The sequence below is a fragment of the Podarcis liolepis genome (assembly GCF_965112155.1).
Source record: "Podarcis liolepis genome assembly, chromosome: 2".
In the NCBI taxonomy this organism is placed as follows: Eukaryota; Metazoa; Chordata; class Lepidosauria; order Squamata; family Lacertidae; genus Podarcis; species Podarcis liolepis.
The window spans coordinates 88333499-88343918 of NC_139555.1; the positions used below are offsets into that span (position 1 = coordinate 88333499).

Here is a 10420-nt window from a genome sequence, read left to right on the forward strand (position 1 = left end):
CAATCAGAAGGTTGGCGGTTTGAATCCCCGCAACAGGGTGCGCTCCCGTTGCTTGGTCCCTGCTCCTGCCAACCTAGCAGTTCGAAAGCACGTCAAAGTGCAAGTAGATAAATAGGTACCGCTCCGGTGGGAAGGTAAACGGCGTTTCCTTGCACTGCTCTGGTTCGCCAGAAGCGGCTTAGTCATGCTGGCCACATGACCCGGAAGCTGTACGCCGGCTCCCTCAGCCAATAAAGCGAGATGAGCGCCGCAATCCTAGAGTCGGTCACGACTGGACCTAATGGTCAGGGGTCCCTTTACCTTTTTATATTTTCATTGTTTTTACTTTTGTACATTACCTGATAATGTTTATACAACAGGCAGTATATAAATATTTTGCAATAACTTTAAAAGAATGTATAAATGGAACTCAAACATTGGAGTGTCACAAGAGACTGAAATATTACTATTTCTAATGTCAGATTTGTATCCATTTATTTTGTGTAGAGGCCAACCTGTTTATTTTCTGTGGAAAGCAGAAAGTCATGCGATAGCATATATTGCCTCTGGAAGTATTTCAACAGAAGATTCTTTCTAAAAATAAATGTCAAGTAAATGCACAATGACATGTTTGTGTTTTCTTTAGATCACCCTGGTCTCACAAGTTCCAGCCAAATAGAAAAATTCCAGGAGAAAGCTCAGATGGAGTTACAAGACTATGTTCAAAAAACGTATCCAGAAGATACTTACAGGTATTTTCTCTCTCTCGCACTTACCTGGAAGTAATTCCTGTTGTTTCCAAGTAGATGTGTGCTGAGTTGTATTCTTTTCCCCCTCTGTTACCCATTGGGACCTGAATTGGCTTAGGTGTCCAGTGGTGATAGAATCCACAAGAAAAGTGTAACAACATTTAGTGTTGTTAGCTAGAGGATTTGTGAGTAATAATAATATATACAAGCTGTTAAAACTCTGAAAACTTAGATTAAAAATAATGGTCTTATTGCCACATATATAAAAGCAGAATATGGTTTTAAGCTCTTGTAAATAGTTACATTTAGAACCTCATACATTTATGAGGTTATTCTCTATTTGTAAAAAACAAACAAAACAAAACAGTCAGATAGATATGAAAACACAAAATTGGATTAAAAATTATTTGAACTCTCCCAAGCCCAGTGGGGTTGCTGTGAGCTGTTTAAAAATATTTGTAAAACATGTTGGCAAACTTGAATCATTTCATAATCCATCTCCTCTTCGATAGTTATGGGCTCAATTGCCCCATGGTGCTTCATCTACATTATCTCCCTTTTCAGTGTTTTTAAAAATTGCATTTACCGTAATTTACTAAGCTACCAGGGCTCCTATTTATCTCTACAGAAATGAATGGAACAGTGAAACTACTAACTGTCTATGCTAATTCTGTTTCAAGCAACTTCTCAAGATAGGATAGGGAAACAGCATTTTGCCTGTATCATAAACTCTATTTTGGGGGCTTGTAAATAAATATATCTGTACATTCCTCTCTCTCTCTCTCTCTCTCTCTCTCTCTCTCTGTCTCTGTGTGTGTGTCCATCTCCTGGGGAAAAAACCCTGCTACAAAGCACAGGGTTCTAGGATGCTGGACTAGATGGTCCATTGGCCTGACTCAGCCAGCTCTTCTTCTGTTCTTTTTTCACCTAATCAAGTTGCTATAAGTGGATGCCAAACTGGTAACCTGATGTATACCTTTTCATATTCTACTGTCTTCTTATTTCAGACTAGCCCGGATTCTAGTTCGCCTGCCAGCACTTAGACTGATGAGCTCTAGCATTACTGAAGAACTCTTTTTTACTGGGCTCATTGGAAATGTTCCAATAGACAGTATCATCCCTTACATATTGAAAATGGAGACAGCGGAATATAATGGCCAAATAACAGGCTCATCTTCCTAGAAGAAATCAGTGCGTCTTCACAGATCAACCAAGTAATCATAAGTCACCGATTAACCTTGGCATTGTGTATAAATATTTTGATCATGTTCCCTTTTCTTGTTAAATTTATTCTTTTCCACATTGAAAGAACAACTTATTCCTATCAACATTGAAAAACAAGATTTTAAAACCTGCAAAAAACGCTTTTTCTAGGATTCACTTCTGCCAGAAGAAATACTTTAATGCCTTTTGATTAAAGGGTTACAGGGAATTGCTGAGCAAGATTTTTATTTGGAAATTATCTGTGAGCAAAAATAGGTTCTCTAATATCAGAATACTTATTAAAAAGTACTTAAGTAAGAATGCTGGCTTGGATCCAAAGAACTGCAGGTGGAGTTCTGCTCATGAAATGAGTCTCTCTCCTAATCCCTCTTCCTTCATGCAGCCACGCCAAGTCACTCCTAAGCAGTAACAACCCATGCAGCAGTGCAGGTGGGGCACCACTGCTCTTGATTTTCAGACACAGTATGCCACTGGCACACTCTCTATTCTCCACAGGATGGAGAGGGGTGAGGAGCTCAGGGCTGTGTAGGCACATGAGGGCATGTGTTTGGCTCTGTCATACCGCACAAATCTGATTGGCAAGTCTGATTGGTTCTATCATGCCACCCAGCCCCAAGTTGCTCACTGGAGCACGACTGTTTGAGCCCAACTGCATCCTGGCTGCCAATTGCACTGGCTGCCAATTAGTTTCCAGGCCCAATTAAAGTGCTGGTTTTGATCTATAAAGCCTTAAACGGCTCAGGATTTCAGTACTTCAAGGACTGCCTCTCCCCTTATAAACCAACCTGGACTCCTCACTCATCATCTCAGGCCCTTCTTCATGTGCCTTCTTCATGAGTGTTGCAGAGGGTGGCAACCCACGAACGGGCCTTTTCTGCACTGGCTTCCCATTTGTGGACTGCTCTCCCCAGGGAGATCCATCTGGCGCCTTCATTATACATTTTTAGGCACCAGGCGAAAGTGTTCCTCTTCAATCAGGCCTTTAGCTAATCAATATTCTATGGCCTTTTAACTGTATTTATGGGAGATGGGGTTATTGTTTTCTTCTCAACTATTTATTTTGTGTTTTTATCCTGCGTTTTTATCTTGTGAACAGCCCTGAGATCTTCAGATGAAGGGCTGTATATAGATTTAATAATGTAAATAAATTTAATAATATAAATAAATAAACCCCCAGGTAATCGTCAGTGATGCACTGTGTTCAGAAGCCAGGAGAGCAGTAGTGTCCTTATCTATGCCACCACATGGGCTGCTACTGCCTAAGGGTCAGGTTACGCTCCAGAGTGCCACATGGAAAGTTGCAGCTGGCAGAGAAAATTGTCAACACACTCACCCTTGAGCAAGCAGGAGTGCTTTCCACTTGATTAAGGGTTCTTTGTATCCAAGCCCATATTTTATATATTTTAATTTATATTTTAAAATTACCAGGATGTAGTCATTATCAGCACTTTCAAAGCACTTCTTGTTAAAGCTATGATTTTGTCATCCTCTTGCTTGTATGAGCAAGGTAAGTGATTAATAGCATTCAGGGTAAATGAATAATTGTGTTTTAAATGCAGTCATATGCTAGTGATTTCTGTGAAAACATGGAAGAGCTGTGGGAGACAATCATTTATGCTACAAAATTCCAATTGTATGTGTTTATTAATAATGTGATCCTTTCCATGAGATTTCTATACTATTTGAAGTTAAACTTTACTAAATGTTTACAGCATAAGTGACACAAGATTTATGGCTTTGCTGTCAGCTGAGTAAGATGCCGTAGAAGTTTTTCACACTAGAAAAGAGCATTCTAACTTCTTGGCTTTGTAAAGGGTAACCATTGAGATTTTCGAGCCTGGTGCTGTTTACTTATAAATGCTGTAGCATAAGATGCCTTTTTATTGTGCTGCATCAGCCGCTAAGTGATGAGGATGCTATCAGTTTCAAAAACAGCAAATGTGTCCTTTAGTACATTATAATTTCAAACTCATTCATTCTGTCTGACACTTGAGAATACTATTTTGGCATATCACATTGTCCAGTACTGTGTTTACTTCAGAATTTGAGGCTTAGTCTTTTTCTTAAAGGTTAGAAACTCTGTTTTACGGTCCAAATCCTATATGTGTCTACTCAGGAGAAAGTTCCACTGGGTTCAGTGAAACTTACTCCCAGGATTATAGCTGCTCTGAGCAATCCCTAGCTATGTAAGTCAGTGTAACTTAAAACAGCTTGAGTTTCCCCATCCCAAACTCCTTTCAGGAGGAATTCGACTGACACCGCCTTTTTCACTTGTCACATTATGCCAGCTTGCTAGGTCACATGACCCAGTTGAAAGGGGGTTAGAATAGGTCTCCCCTTGCTCTGCCGTGTCCCTTTGGGGGGACTTATGATAGTTGAGCCCCGGCTGAGCCAGAGTGGGGGACTTATGCTGGTTTAGCCACTCAGCCAGGAAAGCCAACTCTCTCATCCTGGAGAATCTTTGGTTTGAATTCCACTGTTTGCCATTTTCCAACCTCCACTTGCAATACAGCATGTTATATTCTGAGCAACTTTGCGCATGGCATTTTCTCTACCTGGGCATAATTCTGTAGGAAAAAGTTAGCAGTCAGCTGCATGCATATCATACAGCTGCCCATTTCCACATGCTTGCATCTCTTCAGGTGTGCTTTGTTCTACTGTATCCAAACACACATAAATCTCTTGACAAAATAGACATTTCAATGATTTCCCCACTTTCCAGGGCTCATGGAAATATATTTCTACAGAGATCTTACCTCTATATAGGAAAAGTATCATGCATGAAGGGACTCCCTGCTCCCATAACATAACTTTTTGGATTCTTTTTAAAGTCTGGAGTACTAAGAAATATTTATTGTGTCATAACCTGTCAAAATGCTTCCAAGGGCTGGCCATTTTCTGTTTGATCTGTGTTGCTTTATTTTTAAGATAATGTGTTGTTAATCACACAAAAACAACTTCTCAGATTGCTCTTCAGTTGAGATCATATTCCAACAAGGTTGTTTTTTGCCTTTCTAGTTAAGCTCTCATGTGGAATGTTGGAGGGATGTCTTACAGGACCAGTCACAGTTCAGTCACCTATTTACCCCCATTCATAAGAATCTTCATTTATAACCTACATTTCAGGAAGGAATTCAGTGATTACTTAAGCTGGCATAGCCCCGGAGATCATTAAACTACACTACTCTAAATGATGATTCACTTTGTAAGCACCTGGGTGTATCCAAATCAATTACACTTCCTACTTTTAAAAATGTTTAAAAAACAGGGTGAGATACAATGTAATGCAAGTTGCCTTCACAGTGGGCTGTTTCTTCTTTTCCCCCATTCCGAACCTCCAAAACTTGTTTTTGAGAATTAGGAGGCCCTCTAGAGCAGTTTTTATGGGGGCACAGGGGGCTGGAGGGTAGAGAAGAGAATCCAGAAGCACCCTTGTGCAAGCAGATTTCTATTGCGTAAGTGGACAGACAACATTGCGTGTCAGTTCCTTTAATTCACACAAGAACTGCTTCAGAGGAAGTGAAACAGTGTTGTGTTTCCTTGACTTACTGTTTAGCTCTGACTTTATTCCTAAAATAATTTATGCACATGCAGTCAATAGTACTGTGAGCACTGAATGTCTTTCAGTAAAGAAAATACGATGTCAAAATCATGATTAAAATTAATCAACTCTTGTCTTAATTAAAAATGACAAAAGACCCAACATGATGAGCCTACTATACTATCATGGTATAAACAAATTAAGATATAATCATATATTTTAGAGTATGTATAGTGTCAAGACTTGAGTGTGCACTTTTAATGAAGAAATTTGTAATTTACATGATAAAATATCCTAAAAATAATTTTAGTACAATTTTGAGACCAAAAATAATTCCTTATAAAACTCAGAGGAGCATATACTTTTAAAAGTGATGTCTGCTACACTGAAATCTCTGTGTTGCAGGTTTGCACAGCTTGATCCACAAACCTTAAATTAATTTAGTTCTGCTTTATTTTGGATCCAGCTGAAGTACTGTTTTTAAATAGTGTCATTTAATGACTGCTATGAAATATTTCAATATTTAATTTTTTGCGAAAAGGCACCTGTTTCGTCATTCACTGTTTCCCATCTAGCCTAGCTTCCATATTCTTAAGGGGAAAAAGTGTATGTAATTGCTCATTGTTGATTATAGTTCAGATTGTCTAGGGTTACTTAGTAAGCATCCTTGGAAGCAAGTTCCTTTTGAGATCAGTAAGATACGTGTATTTATCTATCTACAAGATTGGAAACATTAGCATTTAAAACAAATTTACTGTGTGCCCTGTCAATTGTTAAATAAGATGGCAATCTTGAGTTTAATTGATTTCAGATGGGCTTAGACATGCATGTCTATTAGTCTGCAGCCTCCGTGGATTATGGGAGAGCCTATGTGGCAAGCTAACTAACATCGTGTTCTCCCCCAGAGATTCGCTTGCCATGAGTTACAGGGGTTCTGAGTTCTGCAAATAGTTTCTGTGAAAGGAGAGTCATAATTTAAAAAGTATGTGTCTGTAGGTGTTCCTATTTCTTCAAAACCAACTTGTGATGTAACATTGGAGGGAGGAATAATATGCCTTTGATGGGGGAGGAGTCAAATAAGGTCTACCCAAGCTCTTGAGCTCCCCTAAAGAAGTGCTTTGGATCCCGGCCATATTTATTTGTGTGTATGATGTTTTATGTGCTTGTATCTAACTTAGTCTGGTATATTATGTACAGTGTAATATAAAGTGTGTATGTATGTATATAGAACTATGTACAGTCATGTAATCATATATATCAGATTTCTATATGTTAACAAAAAAAAAGATTTATAAATGCATTGCAAAGATTGAGCTTCCTAAATTTTATTTCTTGCTCAAAGCTCAGTCCTGGTATGATCATTTGCATCTCACGTTCCTTGGTAGAGTAGGTACCTGTTTCTAAACCCAGGATGTATTTGCACTTTTTCTTAAATACTGAAACTATTTAATAGTTCCACATCTTATTTCTAAATACACACAAGCCCTGTTGAAATGAAATGAGGTTGTGCAGTGATAGTGTTTGGTGAATTGCATCTGTGGACCATAAACATTTCTTATGTTATTGACAACATGCAAAGGGGGCTTTTAAAACTCTTCTGAAAGGTTTTGCTTTTTTTAAATATATATATATACAGTCTTCTTTTCTAAAGCATGTAAAGCTTCATCACTGTGTTTATAATGTCTGTATGTCCCTTGAAGTTGCTAATGAGAAGGAACAAGGTTGCTGCACAACAGATGTGTGTAGTTTTGTATTGACAACCATCTTGTGTAACTGAGCATAAGGCAAACTGCAGGAGTAGCGTCATAAATGTCACTATCTGCTAGCTACGTAATACATGGCACCATATCTTTCCTGGCAAATATAATGCATTTCTTTTTAGAGACAGAGCACTAAAAGGATTTTTTTAAAAAAAACAAGCTTTTAGGAATTGTCTTCTGCTACTAGTGAAAGTCTATTGAAGGTTTCCAGATAACCTGTACAGGAAAGTAGTTTGTGTGTTACAGACAATATTTCTTACTGTTCTACCTTCCCTAAAACCTGTTTATATAGTTACTCTGGCTTGCTTAGGCATTCTTTCCTTCTTTTCCCATGGAAGAAACTTTGGTTTCAGACAGCAACAGTTGGTCAAGAATGACAGCTAGCTGAGCATGCACGAGTCGTATAGAATGTGGTCCGAGATAATTATGAACTATATTTTAAGGGAGACATTTCCTTTTAATGAAAGAAGTAAACAAAGGACAAGATGCTTCCTGGTACATTGAAAGATCTCTGTCGACATTCCAAGAAAGACACATTTCTCCCCTTCCTCTTTTGGCATGTGTGGATGAGAGCCATGCACCCAAGCGGGAAGCCAAGATATTATAGGCTATGGCAGGTCTGTGTGTACCTCCCATGTCATCATCCAATCTTTGCTTTCTTTGGAATTGAAGTAACATTCATAGCATGGAGGGCGGCAGGAGCTTGATGGAGGGCTTGGGAGGTACACACACTTTGCTTTTTCCACAATGCCTTGGCACCATATCCACATCCTTCCACATCCAGAGAGGAAAGGAGAGAAATTGGTCTCTTGTGAGGATCACTGCACATACCTTGGTTTTTGAACAGAATGCATTCCGGGAGTTCATTCGATTCCCAGAAACATTCAAAAACCAAAGTGCAGCTTCCAATTGGCTGCAGGAGCGTCCTGCAGCCAATCGGAAGCCACACTGGACATTTGGCTTCCGAAAACCGGAACACTCACGTTTTGATTGTTCAGGAGCCGATTTGTTTGGGAGCCAAGGCATTCAGCTTCCAAGGTACGACTGTATTGTACTAGCATTAGGAAGAACTATGCCCAAAGTTAATTCTTGGAAAATGAAGCTTGCTGTTCTCTTCACCACCTTAACAATCCTCCTGATGCCTATACAGTCTAAGACCTGATCTCCATACATTTTCCTATTGGTCAGTGCTCTAGGTCTGATCTTTTAAAAGTTTTGGTGAACTAAGGAGTGCTCCTAGTAGTATAAAATCTAGCACCTGCATAGTCTTGCACTTGCAGGATTTAAATGCTCCTTTATGTTGGGCGTGCAATCTTTGGAGAAGCATTTCTGCCCAGCTTCCATTTCCTGACCTGCTGCTTAATAAATGTACATAGTGGGGGTTTTTTGTTGTTGTTTTTTTAAAAAGAAATATTCCAGCTGTGGATGTTTTTGAAACATTTTTGGCAGGAAGCTCCATTGATTTAGTGTTATGACAATCGGTACTCTGTTTGCTTTAATTAAAGTTAACATTGAATAGAAGATTTCTATCATAAAATGATTTCCCCATTTTTTATTGTTCCTTAAAAGGTACAATCCCCTGTAATAGAGGTACTAACCTGATTTCTGATTCTGGCCAGTGGATGATTTAAGCTGTTTCTGGAAACAATTATGTTACTTTTGCTTTCTGTACCACATTTGGAGGGGCAGGGGTGTGGAAAAATAGAAATCTTACCATAAGGCTGGAGGAGTTTTGAGTAGTCTATTGACCAAAATACAGTATATTTACTTGCAGTATCTATGGAACTCATATGCCGAAAAGACTTCTGTGACTAACCACTAATTCTAAAGAACACCATTGTTCCCAATAGTTTTGTAACAAAACAACTGCTCATATTTATCCATTATATAATTGTTGTATGTATTTGGAAAACCCTTCAAGCGCTAAGCTCTTACTGAAGCTAACCTATTTGCCACAAGATAGGTGATAATTCCCTGGGGTACCTTTTGTAACCCTGTGCTTTTCATTGTCTATTGTCTCTGTATCTTCTTTTTTAAATACAAGGTTTAAAACCTGACAAAAGCTGTTGCTTCCTCACAGTTTATTTTGTGAAATCAGCTTTGTAAATGTGATAGCATTTAAAATAGCATGTTCTTTTTTATCTGAATTTTTATATCTAATCAATGTCTTCAGTCATGAAGAGAAATTTGCATTGTTGTGTGTGTATATAGAGTATTGCAGTGCATGCTTATGCATTTTATTAAATGCTGTCTAAATGTGGCATTATATTGTTGTGGCTTAATATTTCTGCCTACAGAAGGTTTATACTATTAAAATAAATAAAGACCCTTTTATGGCCTCTGAGTTCTTTTTTCAGAGCAGGTAATTATGGCATAACTATAAAAATTGTTGAATGGGTTCTTTGAGAATGCCTTGAGAGTAATGTTAGGATCCATCTACCGGTAATTTTGCCTGCCTAATAGGTTTTTATCGAAGTGTTTCTTCAACATAAGAATGTTTTCCCATCCTTGCCATAGGGCAAATGACTTTTCAGACAAGGAGGATTTTAAAAGCAGTTTGCGGTAGTTGGGGTTGGCTTCTGCCTAAAAGTGGAGGAAATCAAAAATCCTTATTGGGCATGCCTAAAATAGCTCTATTGATACTGGCCAGAGTACTGAAGCAGTTTTAACTGTATGGAGAAAAACGCTGTTTTCTTGACTGGTTGCGACCTACAAAGCCCCACGACTTCTGAGTTATTTGAACAACCAACCACTTTCTCTCTGCTGGTTCTTTCTTTCCTGCCTACTTCTGAAGGGCATTCAGTTGGAATGCGGGAGAGGGCCTTAGTTGCTGATGCCAGTCTCTAACTCCTTGCAAAAGGAGCATCTCTGATGACCTACAGTCAGCAAATATATATTTTTATTTATAATTTGGTCCATTGGCTGAATTGAAAATATGTTGACTTTTTACACCTGTTTTTGTTTTGTTTTGAGATTACTGATATTTTATTATATTTGATTATTTTTAAGTGTATTTTGTGTTGTTAATTGCTTTGACCATCATTTGGTGTAGCAGTGGGATACATATTTAACAATCATGGAAGAAGCTGCACATGGTGAAATACTCCATTCAGTACAATTCCTGTTGGCCAGAAAGGAAGCATTTGAACATTTCTGAGTGCTGAGCT

At 38.5% G+C, this 10420-nt stretch overlaps 1 protein-coding gene across 7 annotated transcripts in view; it reads left to right on the forward strand.

Annotated features, from left to right (window-relative positions):
- The window catches only part of NR2C2 (nuclear receptor subfamily 2 group C member 2), a 42256-nt gene extending 32674 nt beyond the window's left edge, over positions 1–9582 (forward strand). For all 7 annotated transcript variants that reach the window (XR_014523035.1, XM_083492186.1, XM_083492184.1 and 4 more), the window contains 2 exons: positions 626–731; positions 1736–9582. Coding sequence is in view for 6 of the 7 variants with exons in the window: in XM_083492186.1 (XP_083348312.1) it covers positions 626–731; positions 1736–1910 (281 nt within the window). In the remaining variant the exon portion in view is untranslated. The remainder of the gene's footprint in view (positions 1–625; positions 732–1735) is intronic.
- The last annotated feature ends 838 nt before the right edge of the window (positions 9583–10420 follow it).